The following is a 20,042-nucleotide window of genomic DNA, read 5'->3' on the forward strand; positions in this document are numbered from 1 at the left end:
ACGGTGGGAAAATCATCCCCAAAAAGGGATGGTTTGTTGTTCGTTGTTTGACTTCAGGCCTGGAGATGCCTGGCTCTTTGCTGGAGGGCCTTCCTGAGATTGGCTGCCAAGAGAGAACTCGCTGCACAAGCCATAAACATGCCTTAACCCCACTGAGAGCAAAGATGTTAATGCCGGTAGCGGTGGTCCTCTAGGAACATGTAGTGCCTCTGATGACCACTATGTGGCAGCATAGGAGGAAAAATGTGAATGCTTAGTTTTGCCTGTGGCGTGCACTGCCAACCTGACAACCTTTCCTGAAGAGAAGCAGCACCCACCCACGCCCCATCCCCCCACCCCCCCACACATCCACCCCCAACCCTCACCCCCATTCCCTGACTGCCTTAAGCAGTTTTCTTGTCTGTCTAATTAAGAGTAGTCTTCAACCAGTGGTTGGGTGTTTAATCTTAAACACTTGCCAATTTTTTTTTTGTATCTATGAAATTACAAGTTTCTGTAGGTTCTTACAATTTCAAAATTTGGTAGAATTTCTGTTGTAAGAAAGGTAAGAACGCAGTCGCTGGCCAAGAATTGTGGTGTTGACCGTGTTCTAACATGAGGTTCGTTAATGGAGAGTTGAAAAGGTCCAGGACCGTGTATAGAATGATTGTTCCAGTGTGCATGATTACTCTGTTTGCCAGGCAGTGGTGGCGCACGCCTTTAATCCCAGCACCCAGGAGGCAGAGGCAGGCGGATCTCTGTGAGTTCAAGGCCAGCCTGGTCTACAGAACGACCTTCAGGACAGACTCCAAAGCTACACAAAAAGCCTGTCTTGAAAATCCAAAATCAGTCTATCAAGAAAGCATCATCCTGGGCTGGATAGATGGCTTGGTGGTTAAGAGCGCTTGCGGATGACTCCCATTAGGTTCCCAGCACCCACTAAGGTGGCATCTGTAACTCCAGTCCCAGGGTGTCTGACACGCTCTCTGGGCCTCCAACAACACCTGCATATATAGTGCACATACAGACAAGTGGATACACACTTAAATTTTTTAAAATAATGAAGAGAGCTGGGTGGTGGTGGCACACACCTTTAATCCCAGCAGTCAGGAGGCAGAGGCAGGTGGATCTCTGTGAGTTGGAGGCCAGCCTGGTCTAGAGTGAGTTTCAGGATAGCCAAGGCTACACTGAGGAACCCTGTCTCGAAAAAACAAAAATAAAATAAAGTAATTTCAAAAAATGCAGAAAATAGTGCCTGGACATCTTGTGCACACAACTTCAACCCATCACTCTGACCACAAAACTAAATCTAAGTAGCAATATATACCAGAACCTGGTTTGTCATGGAAACCTTCTGGTCAGGCTGCTAGAGCATATTAGCTGAACACTAGTTGTCAAATGTATTCATTGAACATTTTCTTTACTCATGAGCGTGAGGAGAATTAAGAGTAGTCCATCTTTGTGTGTGAATTCCTCCCCCTATACAAGCTATATTTTCTCTTTTACTTTCCACCCAGTCTGCGTAGCTGCCAGAGGAAGGCGCTTAGACCAAAGGCTGGCTCTTATGTTAGTGAGTCTGTCTTCACTGGAACTCTGTTGTCTTTCAACTCCTGTCAATCTCTTGATCTCTTTTTTGTGGTTATTGTTTTGATTCATGTTCTTTCTGGGAGTTCCCTGGTTGCCTGTCCTGACCACTTACCTCCTCAGCCTCCCAGCTTATACCTTCTCCTTCCTTATGGACTGTCATGGTGGGCTGGCTTACTGTCCCCATGCATGAACAGGCCTCTTCTTTCTCCTTCTATACTCAGACGATGCTATATAGTTCCTTCTATTTACCCATCAGTCTTTGTAGGCTAGTCTGTATAGCTGAGCCTTAGTCTGTTCCTTTCTCTTCTATTCCAGATTCTAGAGCCCACCCCCTTCTGCATCTCTATAATAAACAATAGTACTTGACTTCAATGGTTAAAAGTAAAAATGGAATTAACAGATAACTATAGTAAGCAAACATGTAATGAGGAACATTTATATCTGCTAATTCACAAGTGGAGCTTCCTCCACTGTACCTGGAATATTAGCTGATCTCTTTAAAGGCTGTGTGCTAAGAACATGTCTGTTTCTCATTGTGCATTAAGTCATGGAAGAGAGGGGAGTCCAATACCAAGTTCTGCTTTCGTATATATAAGAAACCTGTAGCTCATGGGGCTGACTTCTGTCCTCTGGCCTTGTAGACCAACCCTTCATACCTGGCTAAGCTGATCTTCCAGATGCCACAGAACAAGTCAACTAAATTCATGGACACTGTTATTTTCACACTGTACAATTACGCCTCTAACCAGAGGGAAGAGTACCTGCTGCTCAAGCTTTTCAAAACCGCTCTGGAGGAAGAAATCAAGTATGTATAAAATTCATGGGAAAGCACCCAGACGCTTGTTAGTGGTGGGTTTGCTCAGGCTGGCTAGGAGAACGCTTTAAGTGGAATTTGCACTGGAATTCAGGTTGAAGTAGGTTGAGTTTTGTGGGACTGAAACGGAATTTTGATTGCTGGTTGAGCTTCTGGTTTGTCAGAGCTATTAGCTGTAGATTTTTCCTCCTGGAGACCCAGCTGAGTCAGCTTTTATTGTCTATGTCTGCAACAGCTGACGATCAGAAGCTTCTTGGAAACTTTCTGAGTGACAGCACCCTCAGTGAGGGGGTGAAGGTTATGATCACTGCTAAATTTTCCTTTCCTGTTAGAATTTTAGCAGATTTTGCTGATGTGGTTTTTGACTCGGCTAATATAAAAATTATATGGGTAGCTAAATAAATTAGTTCCCCAAAATGCACAAGAAATGTCACAAGCGAGAGCAGACTTTGTTTTTGCAACCTCCGGGGGCCATAAGCTCTGCCAGCTCCCAGGGGCCTCTGACGCATGTAAGCTGGACACCTGTGTACTCAGAGATCTGTAAGACAGTGAATGAGGGATTTCCCTTGTTGGCTGTCATAACAGTAGGAAAACTAGTTATTATGAAGTAGCAATGAAATAATTTTCATGACACATGCCAGGTCAGAGGGATGTAGAGGAAAGTTCCACTTAGGTCAAGTGAATTCAATTTTTATGAACGAGCAGCTGCCTGACCCAAATTTTGAGGCATCACTACAAGAGCTAGAAAAGGGTAGAAAGAACATGGGCACAGGTGCAGAAATGAAGATAGATTTGTCTGATCAGGAGTGATTTGGTGAGTACCGGGAGGTGAAGCTGAAAAGGTAGCCTGGGGCCATGTTATAAGAAATACCGAGAGAAGGCGTGTGTGTGTGTGTGTGTGTGTGTGTGTGTGTGTGTGTGTGTGTGTGTTGTGTGTGTGTCTGCTCACAGAGGCCATCAGGGTGTGTGTACATGTGTTATGTGTGTGTCTGCTCACAGAGGTCAACAGGGTGTGTGTACGTGTGTGTGTGTGTGTGTGTGTGTGTGCGCGCACATGTTAGGTGTGTTATGTGTGTGTCTGCTCACATAGGCCAGCAGGGGGTATTAGATTTCCTGAACTGGAGTTACATGCAGTTGTGAGACACCAGACATGGGTCCTGGGACCCACACTAGAGTCCTCAGGAGGGCTACAAAGCACTTTTCACTGCTAAGCTGTGTTTCTAGCCCCTCTCTTTACCTTCTGGGGAGGAGTAGAAGGTTTTTGAACACATTGTTGTTGGTTTGTTTTTGGTGGTGGTGTTTTGTTTTGTTTTGTTTAATCTGAACACAGTTTATAAACTGAATGAAACAAAGCTATACAAGTCAGAGAACTAGGGAGAGTCATAGGGAAAAGGTGTTTTGTGGGTTTACCACACCGAGTTTGAACAATAGAGATCATGTTGATGAAAATATATAAAGGGAAATAAATTCCAGCGTGGCCCCTAGGAGCGAGGTGTGGATTAGAAACTCAGATGCAAGGACAGTTCCCAAGGAAAAGAGCCTCGAGCTCTGTGCATAAGTGAAGGAGGGGCAGCATGGTATGGCACAGCTTTGGCGACTGTAGCTGGCTGGACCACTGGCAACCCCATCCCCCTGCTAGGCCGTGCAACTGGTTAAGAACACAAAAGAGGATTTAACATCTAAAGAAATAACTGCCGAAAAAATAAAAAGGAGTGCCTAGATCTAATAAGGACGGGAATAGAAAGTAGAAAGGGAGAGTAATCAAGAGGAGATCTTCAAAGCCAGGTAGCCCAGCCATGGGATGCAGCTAGAAGCCTCATGGCAGTGAATTTGAGAAGGATCTGAAGATGTCAAGACAGTTCATTGAACCAAGAAAGGTGTCTTCCAAATGTGGTAAAGAGAGGGGCAGTGCCACCCGGTCATCTTAGCTGCCCTCCCATCATCTTAGCTGCCCCCAGGTCATTTAGGTATCCCCAAGTCATCTTAGCTTTCCCAGGTCATCTTCACTGCCCCTGGTCATCTTAGGTATCCCCTAGTCATCTTGGCTGCCCTTCCAGCATCTTAGCTGCCCCCAGGTCATCTTAGGTATCCCCTAGTTATCTTAACTGCCCCTGGGTCATCTTAGCTGCCCCTGGTCATCTTAGCTGTCCCAGGTCATCTTAGCTGTCCCATGTCATTTTAGCTGCCCCCGGTCATCTTAGTTGTCCATGGTCATTTTAGCTGTCCCGGGTCCTCTTAGCTGTGGTCTGTTTGCAGCTCACACCTCCCTGTAGAATGACTCTGAAGCTGCAGCTTCATTTTGTCTTGGCTTGGGCTTTGCTTAGGTCAAAGGTGGACCAAGTGCAGGACATTGTGACGGGCAACCCTACAGTCATCAAGATGGTGGTCAGCTTCAACAGAGGGGCCCGGGGACAGAATACCCTGCGCCAGCTCCTGGCTCCAGTGGTGAAAGAGATCATTGAAGACAAGGCTTTGATCATCAACACCAACCCTGTGGAGGTCTACAAGGCTTGGGTGAACCAACTGGAGACACAGACTGGAGAGGCCAGGTAACGAAGCAGGGCGATGCTGGCTTTGGCTTGCTTTGTGATAATTAATTCTTAGAGTTTTGTTTTTTTGGTTGGTTTTGTTGGTGGTGGTGGTGGTGGTGGTGGTGGTGGTGGTGATGGTGTGTGTGTGTGTGTGTGTGTGTGTGTGTGTGTGTGTGTATGTATGTGTGTGTGTGTGCGTGTCTGTCTCTTCTCCTTTTTTGAGACAAAGGATCTCACTGGAATTTACAATTCAACTAGGCTGGCCAGCCAGTGAGTTCCACAGTCTTCCTGTCTCTGTCTCTCCAGAACCGGGATTTTAAGTGTTCGCCATCATTCATGTAGGTTCTGGCACTGAGCTCATGTCCCCCATGCTGGTACAGTAAGGTCTTTACTTACTGAGCAAGTTCCCAGCACCCAGACACTTGGTCTTCTTAATACCCAGTGGTATTTTCCCATTTCAGAAGCAACTGATCCCCACCTCAACTCCATCATAAATAATTCCTTTCTTTGTTTACTCTTCATGTTTCTAAATCTAGACCAAAAATATTTTGTGTGTTTCCTTGTGAGTAACAGTAAACAGCAATGCTCCCGGTGGGCTTGACTTCTTCTGGGGGTAGTTTGTAATCTGAGCAGGCCAAGCTTTTGTTTTCTTTCAAAAGGATGCCGCACGAAGTAAGATGCTCAGAGAATTAAGTAGGTGCTTCTCATAGCACTGTCTGTCATAATGAAAAGTCAAGAAATTCAAAGCATTTACTGTGGCGGTTTACTTAGTAAATGCTTTTATACCACATACTGGAGGAGGTGCCTGTTTGGAGTGGAAGTGTAGAGTTGTATTTATTGACACTGGAAATAGATTCATGATGTATGTTTCTTTTATACTTCAGCACAATAACCCATTTTCCTTTTTAAAGATTGGTCATGTATGTACACACACATGGAATTCCTATGGGATGTGGATGTACACAAATTTCCTTGTACCCATGAGTGTGTGAGGCCTATACATCATACACAGAAGGGTTTGTTTATTCACTAAGATAAGAAAATAGGTTATTTGCCTATGTGCCACTTTTGTTTGCTTTTTATTTATTTATTTTACTATAATGAACACATTAGATTTTTATTGCATAAAAAAATGAAAAAAGCCAGGCATGGTGGAACACACCTATAATTCCAACACTTGGGAGGCAGAGGCATGAAGATCAGGGTTTCAAAGCTAGCCTTGCTGTGGTGGTTTAAAAGAGAAAGGTCCCAGTGGGCTCATAACTTGAATACTTGGCCCCCAGTTGGTAGAACTGTTTGGGAGTGATTAGGAGGTGTGACCTTTTTGGACGAGGTATGTCACTGGGGGACAGGCTTTGAAGTTTTAAAAGCCTATGCCATTCCCAGTTAGCTCTTTCTACTTTGTTTGTGGATCTGGATGAAAGCTCTCAGCGCCATGTCTGTCTGCCTGCTGTGGTGATTACAGACACTAACCCTCTGGAACCACAAGGCCCAAATTAAACATTTTCTTTTTTAAGTTGTCTTGGTCATGGTGTTTTGTTAAAGCAACAGAAAAGGAACTTGAGATACTCACTTCCATAGCAAGTTTAAGGCCAGCCTCAACTGTGTTAAGGCCATCTCAGAAACTTTAAGGAAATAGGGGTGGAGGTTGTAGCTCACTAGAAAAACATTTGCCTGGCATGAACAAGGCTGTGGGGTTCAGTTAGCAACAAAAGGAGGGAGGGAGGGAGGGAGGAAGGGAGGGAGGGAGGGAGGAAGGGAGGGAGGGAGGGAGGGAGGGAGGGAGGGAGAACCGACAGAAGCAAGAGAGAAAAGATAGGTTAGCTGAGTCTACATAACCTGGTCCATGCTTTCTTTTTCCATTAGAGTTAAGAGGGAGGCTTGTAGTCCCTCCTGATCCAGTGGTAGTGGGAGCTGCATTAGAGTGTCTTCCTTAGGCGGAGTCATGGTAACCTGCAGCTCATCTGCAGAGCTTGACTGCGGAGTCAGCTGGTGGGACACTGGTGCTCGTACATGAACCTTAGCCACTGTTCATTTGAACCCTTGTCGTATCTTCAGCAAGCTGCCTTACGACGTGACCACAGAGCAAGCCCTGACATACCCGGAGGTGAAGAATAAACTGGAGGCATCTATCGAAAACCTGAGGAAGGTCACCGACAAAGTCCTGAGTTCAATCACTTCTTCCCTCGATCTGCTGCCGTAAGTTGATCCCTAGTGACTTTAGCAGGCTTTGCGGAAGTTCTTGGAATATTACCTAAGCCCGTGGAGTAAAGATAGGCATTCTCCCTGGTGGTTTGCTGTCTAAAGTGATGATCTTGAGCCAGGAATGATGATTGTAAATATGAGACCAGACTGGACTATATATAGCAAGACCCTACCAAAAATAACAACAACAACAAAAAAAAAAAAAAACAAATACAAGGTGGCCTAATCAGATGACTGTAATTCATCCCCACCCTCTAATGAAGAGGCACTACCTCAGTCATGGCCACCAACAGCGCTCAGGAGCTAGCGTTAGCGGAAGCCCTATGATTCCATTGCATCTCACTTTATGTTGAATTTTTAGGAGAACTGTGGAGCTTTGGTTGATTGGAACAATTGCTATGCTTCTAGCTCACTTAGCCTTTTCCCATTATTTTCTTTTGTCATCTGTTCCCCGTGTAGTTATGGATTGAGGTATATAGCCAAAGTACTGAAGAACTCGATCCGTGAGAAATTCCCCGATGCCACGGAAGAAGAGCTCTTAAAGGTAGATTCTCAAGGGTGACCTCACTGCAGCTTCTCTGGGGGTTCTGAGCCGGAATCACCAACAGACGGTTGTGTGACGTTCTCATCAACAGATGGTTGTGAGATGTTCTCACGGATAGACGGTTGTGTGACTTTCTCATCAACAGATGGTTGTGAGATGTTCTCACGGATAGACGGTTGTGTGACATTCTCACCAATAGATGGTTGTGTGGTGTTCTCTCACCAACAGTCGATTGTGTGAGGTTCTCACTAACCAACAGTTGTGGGACATTCTCGCCCACAGACGATTGTGGGACATTCTCCCCCACAGACAGTTGTGTGATGATCTCACCAACAGACGGTTGTATGACATACTTTCTCCGTGTGACTGTCGTTACAGATCTTCTGTGTTTAGTGACTGTTGAGATCATTGTTGAGGCTCATTTAGAAATTTCCCACACCATTCTCTCAATATTAGAACATTTGGTGGCCTATTTTCCACCAAAACATAACTGTGTGGTACACAGTGTTAGTATGAAGTTATGTTCATCTCCTGCATCTAATACTTCATGAAGGAGTCATGTCAGGGGCTGGTGAGATGGTTCAGTGGGTAAAGAAATTTGCCACTAAGCCTGTCAACCTAACTTTGATCCCTACGACCCACATGGTAGAAAGAGAATCACTTCCCACAAGTTGTCCCTCTGACTTCTACATGTGCACCATGATATGTGTGTACACACACACACACACACACACGAATAAATAAATAAAGTGATTCTTAAGTTTTTAATGCTAAAAGAGAAGATTCATGTCTGAAAACGACTCCTCTCGGGAAATGTAAATGTAAAATAAGAAACGAATGTATACTTAAAGATTAAAAGCAACCGGAGCTCATTTGTCTCTTGAAAATGTCCTTTTTCCTCTCCTCGTCCAGATTGTTGGAAACCTCCTGTACTACCGATATATGAACCCAGCCATCGTGGCTCCAGATGGCTTTGACATCATTGACATGACAGCCGGAGGTCAGATCAATTCTGACCAGAGGAGAAACCTGGGATCTGTGGCCAAGGTTCTCCAACACGCAGCCTCCAACAAGCTGTTTGAAGGAGAGAATGAGCACTTGTCATCAATGAACAATTATTTATCAGAAACCTATCGGGAATTCAGGTGAGAAGGCCCATTCCTGCTCAAAGAAACACGTGGGGAGAAGGACAAGAACGGCAGGGTCTGTACCTAGAACCAGGGCCATGGAGGGGGACAGGAGCCCTGTGTGACTGCATGCCTCCCAGTGGCTGCCACTGTGAGAATGAAGGAAAGGAGCAGGCAAGATGACCTAGGCCCACTATTCCCACCCCACCCCCTGCACCCTGCTGCACTGAGTCCTTCCTGTCTAGGATCTATGCTTCTGATAAAGCTCTCTCCCTGATGCGGCGCACACACACATAGTATTTAGAGTAAAACATTCAACTGATTGGTTTCATTGAGCCGAAGAAGGTAACTGTATTTCCTTTTCCAAATTGTTTTCCAGTTGGGAAAAATTTGCCTTATCTGCAACAATGGTAGGAAATGGTGTGTTTCCTTTAGGAAAGGTAGGGGAAACCCCAGTCTTCATATTTATAGATGATCCTGTGTAAATACGCTCTGCACTGTCCGTGGGCCTCTCATAATTGTGTACACGAGAGTTAATTCTATTGTCTCCATTTCTTCCTCCTAAGTCTGTCACTAATCATCCCGTAAGGACAGAGGAGTGAGCAGCTGGCAGTCACACATGCATCTCAGGGCTCGGAGCAGATGCTTCCATCTTGGCTTGTGTTTGCTCTCTTGTCTGTGTAGATTATAGAGTTTGTGTGACGTCAGTGGGACCTCTGTTATCCTCACTTGGAAAGGGACTTCCCACTCTTCATTTCCTCCAGGTCCACAGCTGTCAACCTCCTGATTGACAGTTCTTTGTGGCATCTGTACCATTTGTGAGAAAGTTACCTCAGGTCCTCTCACTGTGGGAAGTTTTGATTTCCTCAGCTGCCAATTTTAATTCTTTTATTCAGTAACGAGAAACAATAATATGTTCCTCATAAACTCTTAAGTGTTCGTAGACCTTCCTTTTCCTTCATTTGTTTGTTTGAGACAGGGTCACCCTACATAGCCTCAGCCAGCCTGAAACTCAGTATGTAAACCAGACAGGCCTTAAACTCTTGTATCTGCCTGCCTCTGCTGCCCGAGTGCTGGCATACCTGACTCCTTTTTTCTTGTTATCCCTGCCAATCTCCTGTTTTCCAAGAGTACCCTCCTAAGTACACTATTTTCTATTTCACTCATATTCATTCTGGTATTTATTTTCTTCATTCATCCGTACCCCATGAACAAGACCTCACAGGAAGACCTACTGTCTCTGGGGAGCATGACACCCTGAAACATGGCTGCTTCTCCTAGCCCAGGGCTTGGAAGGAAGAATTCAGCTCTAGTACAGAGGCCTCTAGTGCCATAGAAAGCATGTCTGAGATTATTTCAGGCATAAAAACACTTGAAACTATATAGAATAAAACACACATACACATATATCTTACACACCATATATATATATATATACATATATATACATATATATATGTATATATATACACACATATACACAGGTGTAGAAGACTTCTCGTTCATTTCTAACTGCTTAGACCTGAATGATCACACAGAAACTATATTAAGTACAACATTGTTCAACCTATTAGCTCAGGCTTCTTATTAACTAACTCTTACATCTTACATTAACTCATTTCTATTAGTCTATGTATTGCCACAAGACGGTGGCCTACCAATAAGGTTTTGGTGACCATCTCCTTAGGCAGCTACATGGCGTCTCCTTGACTCTGCCTACTCTCTCCATATATCTTTGTTTAGATTTCCCACCTGGCTTTGCTCTGCTAAGCCATTGGCTGAAACAGGTCCTTTATTAACCAATGGTAATAAAACATATTCACAGCATGCAAAGGGGAATCCCACATAGCACAGGCAAAGGTCTCTTGGTTAAAATCTACCAAGGGCTTCTAAAGTATAATCATAGATATTTTTCATCCCTCTGTCTTCATTAGCTCTAGTTTAAAATAAGAGACTTCTTGGGATCTGAGTCCTAGGGCCTTTTCTGGGGGGATTTGTGTTTTAACTGAAATGGTCTTTCCATTGGTCAGCCACCATTGCTTAGATCTAGGAAAAAAGATTTTTGTCCATCTGGTATCAGAACCTTCAGAGGGAGGTTAGGGTATTGTAGACCCAGGAGCTTGCATCATTTAAGGTAACCAATTTGCTGGATTGTTTTTTCTCTATAAAACTAAATTTTCAGGTAAGGAATTATGTGACTTGGGACTGGGGTTATAGCTCAGTGGTACAGTATTGGCAGAAGCCACTCAGACTTGAAGTAATCACACAGAAACTATTATTATTTAAGTCACTGCTTGGCCAATCACTCAATCATATTGCTAGCTAGCTCTTATATCTTAAATTAATCCATTTCTATTCATCTGTGTATCATCACATGGCTATGGCTTACCAGGTTAAATTCTGTCCAGTGTCCAGCGTCTGTCTCCAGCAGGGCTACATGGCTCTGCCTTCTTTCTCCCAGCATTCAGTTTAGTTTTCCCACCTACCTCTGTCCTGCTAAGTCACTGGCCAAAACAGCTTTATTCATTAACGAATAAAAGCAGCAGATATACAGAAGGACCTCCCACACCAATACATCATGTGCTTAGCATGTATAAAGTCCTAGGATCAGTCTTCAGCATACACAGTGTCTGTTAGCATGGGGGTGGGTAGGTCCTGTGCATGTGTGTGCACATGCACGTGGAAGAAAGAGGTTGACTTTGGGCTTCCTTCTCTGTCATCATCTATTTCCATTTTGAGATACGGCCCCTCACTGACCCTGGAGCTCACGTGTTTAGCTAGGCTGGCCGGCCACTGAGCTCCCAGAATCTGCCTATTTCTGCCTTTCTCCCCAGCAGTTCAGATTCAAGCACATGCCACCACACCTAGCTTTTTTTGTATGGGTCCTTGAGATACAAACTCTGGTGGTCATGCTTCACCCATTAGGCCAGCTCCCCAACACCAGCAAATTCTTCATCTTACATTTTCATTGACATTTCAGAGGCCATTATTAAAGTCCACTAGCTGAGTGCTAGCTTGCCACCAGGCCAGGCTTATGCAGTAATGGGGATGGCAGTGAGAGCCTCCTGCGTGCTGGACAAACACCTACCAACTCAACTGGTTGTTTGATTTTCTCTTAATTTGAAAAATTATATTATTGGTGTGTGTGTGTGTGTGTGTCTTAGAAATCCTGCCTATAATTTGATCAAACTGTATCCTAGGGTCCAAGGCCCACACTTATCTCTCATCCTATTTGTGGACCAGTTTGAGGTTCAGCATCCAGAGACATGGACGAGCACCACCATGAAGGTTCACCCTGAAGCCAGGTGGTGGTGGTGCATGCCTTTAATCCCAGCTCTTGGGAGGCAGAGGCAGAGGCAGAGGCAGACAGATCTCTGTGAGTTCGAGGCCAGCCTAGTCTACAAGAGCTAGTTCCAGGACAGGCTCCAAAACTACAGAGAAACCTTGTCTCGAAAAACAAAACAAAACAGAGAGAGAGGGGCGGGGGGAGACCATGGAAGAAGCTATAGCAAGTGCCTCAAGGTTGGGATAGAGGGGAGTGCTGTAGCCATCATTTCAAAACTTATTTTAGTGACGCTATTCCACTTACAAATTTGACTCTATCTTAACACCTCTTTTTCCCTATTCTTAGGAAATATTTCCAAGAAGCTTGTGATGTCCATGAACCAGAAGAGAAGTTTAATATGGACAAATACACAGACTTGGTGACCGTCAGCAAACCAGTCATTTATATTTCGATCGAAGAAATCATCAACACGCATTTAGTAAGTGGGTCAAGAAGGGGTCTTGGCCCCAGGTCATGGATCAGGCATCCATTCATTGGAAGAAGCTGGTCTTGCAATAGCTTGTGCTCATGTGTCTATTTTTAAGCCCAATAAGCCCCTGCCTTAATTGCTGTCTGACTCTTGGACATTAGTAAAGCCCTTCCCAAGTAAGAAAGTTTGCCTTTGCAATGCAAGGTGATGCAGGTGCAGTTTAAACTCTGGACCACAAATGCACTGGGATTGCTCACCGATCAGAGCTGTGCTGCCCAGACCCACCTGTTTCTGCCTCTTTCAAGAGTGCTTTCAGCTTTGCCCCCATTTTTTGGGAAATGGAGACTTCTCTGATGCCTGGATATACATCACTTAATCTTAGCCAAAAGGTCAGGAAGTGATGTGCTGCTCAGAGGGAGGGAGAGAGGGGGTGGAAACCAGGCTCTGCAGGAAGATAAGGAACCTCCTCCTGCAGGATGGGCTGTCACTGTTCTAAAACCAGGTTTCTTAGAATTTCAAGTCTGTGCTGTGTCATGGTGCCTGTGTCTCGTTCTCATGCAAACATCACAATCAGTCGTCAGCTCTGCTCAGTGATACCAGGAAGGAGTTAGGAAGCCCAGGGTGGTTTTACCATCATTTATTGTAAGCAGAAGCCAGACACTGGAGCTTGTATAGATAGTTGAAACTATTTTGCCTTAAATGCAATTGGAATTAAGTTTTGTTTTGTGGCATTTTTGTTTTGTTTTTTCAAGGCAAGAGTATCACTAGGTAGTTCTAACTGGACTCAAATTCAAGATCCTCCTGCCTCTGCCTGTTGCATGCACAAAAACGTGTACTACGCTATACCACAACCTCACCTAATTCACCTGGAATATTATTTATTTACTTGGGTATTGCGGCAGGGGGATGATTAAGATGGTACTTTATCCTGTACCCCAGGCTTAGACCTAGAAGTTACTATGTAGCTCCCAGTGGAAAGATCACAGACATGAGCCACCATGCTTGGCCTGTGATTAGTGTTTAGAATTTTGAAATTGAATTAGGTAACTTTTTCTCAAACCAATTTTAAACTTTGCTAGTCAAAATAAGGTCCTAGGGATGGTTTAGAACCATATCCCAGACCACCCAGTTCCAAATCTGTATCTCAAGGGGTTCAGATCCACACTAAAATTCTAGAGATCCAGATACTTCAGTAAAGAATAAATCCAATTTTGGATTGTACCCATCACTGGGGGGCTGCATCTCAAATACCTGCCTTTCCAAAGCCACACCCCAACGTCTCAACCCACCTAGATGTGGGGCAGACCCGCTGCTTGGGAGTCCAGCCTTCTTCAAGCACTTCTGCAGCTGGGCTGTGGATTTGCAGGAAAGAAGGACCCAGCTTTGATTTTTGTCTTGCAAGGTTGGAACAGGGAACTGACATTTGCCACAACTTCTCTATATGTACCAATTAAACGAATTGGTCAACCTCCTTTCTGTAGCTATCCTCTAGATCAATAGCAAAATTATCCAGCCATGAATTTCTTCCAGAAAATAGCTTTTTTAAAAAAATTAATATTTCCATTTTACATACATTGGTGTTTTGCCATGGTTGTCAGGTCCCCTGAAACTGGAGTTACAGACAATTGTGAGCTGCCATGTTGGTGCTGGGAATTGGACCCAGGTCCTCTAGAAGAGCAGTCAGTTCTCTTAACTACTGAGCCATCTCTCCAGCCCCCCTCCCATAACTTTCTAATGGACAAGAAAACATGCTGACCCACTTGACTCTTTTAGGACAGTTTATTCATCTCAAATATGATCACCTTGGTCACGTGATTCCGGGGAGGAAGATTCAAATACAGAAGGAACATTCTCTTGAGAGTGAGGTTCTTTCTCACGGGTGGCAGACAGAAAATGTCACTGTACTTGTTAAGTTTGCCGGGCTTTAAAGAAAAATAGTCCTTTCCTGTGCTAATAAGAATTAAAAACAGAACGAAGTCCTGGGAACGGGGCTGGTGACTGACTCGAAGTTCCTTTGTGCTGGATTGGGAGCAGATGTAACGGGGCAAGGCGTCACGGCAGAGTCATCGTGTCTGTGTGTGGAGGCGGCTGAGGCAGACACAACCCATCAACAGCCTGGCCTGCCAAACCCACAGCTCTTTGCTTGGTCCTGGCCCTCTGAGAGACAGAACTTCAGCATCAGCTTAAGACAGAGTCTTTCGGAAGAAGAAGATGATTTACATTCTCTAATTGACAGTGTAAAGGGTAGACACTGGCTACCTATAATAAATCCTCCTTTCCCGAGATAACAGCCAAATGGGCCTGTCTCCGAAGAGAATGAGAACATAAATCCACCACCCTGTGGATTTTCTTCTCTAACTCCTACACACACACATACACACACCACTTCAAGATTCTGCCCTTCTCTGTCTTTATATTGTCTCTGTCCCTGTCTTTCTTAGAGTCCACTTACTTTTAAAAGAGCAACGCATATTGTTTTGCTTGAAAACTTAAGTATGTCTGTCTATCATGAGAAACTAGTCTGCCTTGTCATAAACAGACTTTAGAAGAAAATAAATACGATGGAGCTGGACCCAACTCCCTTGGTAGTACTTGCCAAGAACACTCGGAGCTCCAGCGTTGAATTAATGGAATGTGGCAATACGTGTACGAAACCTCAGTGCTTGGGAAAGTGGAAACGGGGATCAGACGTTCCTGAGTTCAAAGCCAACCTGCACCCCATGAGACTCTCTCTTAAGAAACTAAATTCAATGAACATAGGTGGTATGCATTCATCCTTGCCTTGAAGCTCTGCATGTGAGGCTACTCTCCTACTCAAAATCCAGGTAGCTCCTGGTATGGCAAAAATATACACCTCACAAAGCTGAGGCCAGACAGTTGCTGAGAGTTTAAGGACTCAAAGTACCAGCACTACGAAGCTAGTAGCTAGCCAGCGCTACAAAGCAAAATACTATTTTTAAAAAGAAGAGGAGGAGGAGGAAGTAAAGGAGGAGGAGATGCCTACACAATTTACAAGTGCCTGGAAGCTGTTGAGAAAACTCAACATTAAATAACCCTTCAGGATGGGTGCATTGGCGCACATGGATCACCCACCGTGAGTTCAAAGCCAGCCTGGTCTATACAGTGAACTCCAGGCCAACCAAGGCTACCTAGAGAAGCAACTGTCTCAAAAACTAAACAAGTTAACAACGCTTCATTAATCTTACAGATTAACCAAATGGAAGAAAATTCTTAACAGTGACAATGGCAAAACAGGTTAAAGAAACACAGTTGTATTTAAAATGAGTGGGTTTGATGTTATATTAATTCTATCTCAGTTATAAAAAGGACTGGCTTATGGTTATGATTCATCTTTTCACAAGCTGAAGACAAGTGACTATAGCCTGTCCCCAAGGGTGCCAGTAGCCTAGAAACACTGTTTCAACTTAGTTAGAAATGCAAAGAGAAACAGATGTTCCTATTGTCCTTGCTGGTTTCACCCTCCCACCCTCCTGCTGAGAGTCCTCTAGAGCCACAGCATTTCCTGTGAGACAGGAAGGACAGCCAACCCTCGTCACTCAGTTTGAGGCTTTATGGTATCAGTATTTCTACAGTCCTTGCCTTGATAGATTCCTAATGTTTCCTGAACAACTGAAAAGGGATGGGGGAGGGTTTGCTGAGGGATAGTTCAGGGGTGTACCTGAGGTCAGTCCTCAGAATTCATGTTTTGGTTTGGATTTTAAAGCGGAGTGTGGATGGCTGAAGAAGTGGCTCAGAGGTTAAGCACACTTGATGCTCTTACAGAGGACAGGAGCCTAGATCCTGGCACCCATGTGGTGGCTTCCAGCTGTCTGTAACTCCGGTTCCAGATTGCTGCAATGCCCTCTTCTGGATTCCTTGGGTACCAGGCATGCATGTGATGCATGTGCATACATTCAGGAAAAGCACCCATACACATAAAATAACAGATAATTTTAAAAAATTCTAGACATGATAGCACTACCTTGTAGTTCCATTGCTGGATAGGAGAAGATTGGGAGACACCAGGGGCTCACTGTTAGCCAGCTTAGCTGCTTGGTGAGTTCCGGGCCTGTGATAGACCCTGCCTCCAAAACAGAACAAAGTAAGTATGTCTAAAGAGTGACATCCAGTATCCTCTGGCCTCTGCACGCATTTGTACACATATGCACATACACACACACACACGCACACACACACAGGACAGCACTGTAATACTGCATGATGTATCTCTGAAGATAGATGTGCACATACTTTTCCAGCTGCTGCCAGTGGTTGGTAAGAAACTTCTGCCACACTTTATAAATCTTTTGCCCATTTGCTGTAATGTCTGTGGGAAACACAATGGTTAGGCATAAAAGGCAAGACTACGCTGAAAAAAATTTGGTGTGCCCCTTTCCCACTATAGGGGTTTATTTTTTCTTTCTTTCTTATATGGTCCTGTGTTGCCTAGGCTGTCCTCAAACCTCCTGATGACCTTGACTTTCTGATCCTTTCTGATCCTCCTGCAGTGCTGGGATTACAGGCCTGAGTCACCACGCCCAGTTAATACAGTGCTTAGGATCAACCCTAGGGCTTCACACCAGCCCTTGCTACAGTTTCTTAATGTGCCGTTGTCCCCATGAGACAAAAGTTAAAGCTGTGTCTATGTCTACAACTTTAATAATTGTCAGAATTATGGTTACTATCTAGGCAGAGCTAGAGATGGCTCTGAATATAGAGAGGGACTTAAGAACATACGCTGCTCTTTCTGGCTGTTCCCAGCACGTCACACCCAGCAGTTCACAGCTGCCTGCAGTGCCAGCTCCCAGAGATCACATACTCTCATCTGGCTTCTGCAGACACTATACTCACATGAACAAACCCACACAAATACACACAATTTAAGAAATCATTTTACATAATTACAACATTTTTTTTCTCCCTTCCTTCCAACCTCCCCCAAAATATCCCTCCTCACTCTCTTTCAAATTCATGGTCTTTTTTTTTCCTTTGTTACTAAATGCATATATGTCATACATTTATATCCCTAAATGTAACCTACTCAGTCTGTATAATGTTACATGTATCTATGATTTCAGGGCTGGTCTTGGGTATTGGATAACCAATTGTTGTGTTCTTCCCTGGAGAAGACTATTTTTCCTGCTCTCAGCATTTCTTAGTTGCTTATAGTTTTTTGTTTAGGGTTCAGGTCTCATGGGCATTTCCCATCCACTTTGGCACGTTTAATGGTGTCGTCCTTGTTTGGCTCATGTTTGGGAAGTCAAGTTGGCGAGACTTCATGGGTGTAGCTTCTGGCATCACAAGGAGACAGAATCTCACAGCAAACTCCCTGACCTCTGGCTCCTTCAACAGAGGGAGGCAACCAACAGTCCTACCCAGCCATGACGCCTAAAACCTTTTTTGAAAAAATTACTAAGCAGTATCGGATGAAAATATTGAGAAACTAAAGCTGGAGTCTGTGAGTCTAGTTGCCACGGGGTCTGACTTCTGCCTCTGTGTGTCTGTTGCTGTCTGTGTATAGCTCCTGCTGGAACATCAGGATGCCATCGCGACTGAAAAGGGTGACCTGCTGAATGAGCTGTTAGAGTCGCTGGGGGAAGTGCCCACAGTGGAGTCCTTCCTGGGTGAGAACTTCGTCTAGTCCTTGGTGGTTCACTTAAAGAATAATACCTACCAGTGTATTTTAATCACATTTTCCCCTTCCACTTTATTCTACCCACCCAACTACCTCTTTACCCACCCAACTTTTTGTCTCTCTTTTAAAAAAGAAAAAGAAACACATAAGCCCTCCCCAACAGACACACAATAGAGATCAACATAAAGAAGCAAGAGACCAATAAGACAAAAAAAAAAAAAAAAAAGCTCAAACAAAGCAATACAAGACAGAAAGTCCAAAATCAAACTATGAGTTCATTTTGTGTTGGCCAATCGCTCTTGTACCCTCATGTGTGGTTAATATACCCAGTGCGACTCATTTCCCTGCAGTAGATGGGAACTAACACAGAAACCCACAACTGGACAGTATGCAGAAAGTGGGGGACTCTGGAGGACTCTGTCCTAAATGGGATGTCTTCATCACTCCCCTCCCCCTCAAGGCTCAGAGCTATGCAAAGAAGAAGCAGAAAGATTGTTAGAGCCAGAAGGGCTGGTTAACTCCAAGGAAACAGGGTTTCCGAAGCACAACAGGACTGATACAGATATGATCTCACAGAGGCTATGGCAGTACACGCAGGGCCTGCAAGGGTTCAAGCTTAATGGGGTCCCCACTCTGGGGGGGGGGGCAGTGGGGAGACAAGGGCTCCAGCTGTAACCAAGAAACCATCTGCAGGTGATACACCGTGGTGAAGGAAAAATCCCTTTTCTCCTTTGTCTCTGCTCATACAGTAAGAACTCTCTAACTCAGGGCCAGTCTGCTGCTCCCTGGAAAAGCACCTGCTTGCCATGTGCAAGGCCATAGACTCAGCCCCCACAACCCAAAATTCTGTTATTGCTTGCATCTTGGGTTACAAAACAATGTTACTGCTGAAGGTAAGTCCTAGAGACAATGGAAAGGACTTATCAATCTGTTTCACAGAGAAATTAAAGATAAGACGTGAACCCTCTGAATATGACAGAGTCCTTACTGAAACCTAAAATGTTTTTATTCACCATTCTTTTTTTTAATTTGTTCTTTTGTGAATATTTATGCCCCACATTAACGGTTTGATCAAATGCTTTAAAATCCACTGCAGATGTCCTAGAATATGCAGGCTTTATGGAGCCCATAAATCTCTCATCTGATTCCTGAGCCTGTCCTGTATCCTAAGAACCCTTATCTTACAGTGTGTGGCAGTCACCACAGGAGAGAACTGGAAAAATAACATTTTGTTTTGTTTTGTTTTCTTTTCTTTTCTTTTGCTTCCTTACAGGGGAAGGAGCAGTTGACCCCAATGACCCTAACAAGGAAAACACACTAAATCAGCTCTCAAAGACTGAGATTTCCCTTTCCCTGACAAGCAAGTATGACATCAAGGATGGCGAAGCTGTGGATGGCAGAAGCCTCATGATAAAGTAAGTCTGATGCTAAGAGCTAACAGTTGATGGTTCCAGCAGCAGGACCCAAACTGTGCAGTCTCCAGTGGGGTTAAATCTCAGCAGGCCTTCCCTTTAGAAGTAGGTAGATATTAATGCATCATGTACATCCATCAAACCAGAGGATAATGGACCTTCATCATTTAGGAGGGAACTAAATATTATAATAGGCTACAAAGTTGGCCTTGGTTTTTAGTTTTACATGTCATAATTAGATTCCTTGAAGGAATGAAGTGATTTAGATGAGCACATGGTTCCAGGTGGTTAAAAAATTGGCAAGAGGACACTGCTAATCCAGTTTTATTTTTAGTATAAAGCGACGATGTAGAAAGGAACACACATGATAGACCACTGCTGGATTTATTGGCTTTTCTTATTAGATCAGTCCTGGATATGGTCAGCAGCGTTGACTGTTTATACCCTGCTTCG

At 44.3% G+C, this 20,042-nt stretch overlaps 1 protein-coding gene across 1 annotated transcript in view; it reads left to right on the top strand.

Annotated features, from left to right (window-relative positions):
• Iqgap2 (IQ motif containing GTPase activating protein 2) overlaps positions 1–20,042 on the top strand; it is a 283,844-nt gene that overhangs the window by 243,541 nt on the left and 20,261 nt on the right. The window contains exons 23-30 of the mRNA XM_041663248.1: positions 2,208–2,371; positions 4,705–4,929; positions 6,970–7,110; positions 7,576–7,660; positions 8,573–8,805; positions 12,419–12,551; positions 18,064–18,166; positions 19,451–19,592. Of these exons, the coding sequence (XP_041519182.1) occupies positions 2,208–2,371; positions 4,705–4,929; positions 6,970–7,110; positions 7,576–7,660; positions 8,573–8,805; positions 12,419–12,551; positions 18,064–18,166; positions 19,451–19,592 (1,226 nt within the window). The remainder of the gene's footprint in view (positions 1–2,207; positions 2,372–4,704; positions 4,930–6,969; positions 7,111–7,575; positions 7,661–8,572; positions 8,806–12,418; positions 12,552–18,063; positions 18,167–19,450; positions 19,593–20,042) is intronic.

Source organism: Microtus oregoni, unplaced genomic scaffold (assembly GCF_018167655.1).
Source record: "Microtus oregoni isolate MIOR12 unplaced genomic scaffold, Mior012 000014F_ref0000157, whole genome shotgun sequence".
Lineage (NCBI taxonomy): Eukaryota > Metazoa > Chordata > Mammalia > Rodentia > Cricetidae > Microtus > Microtus oregoni.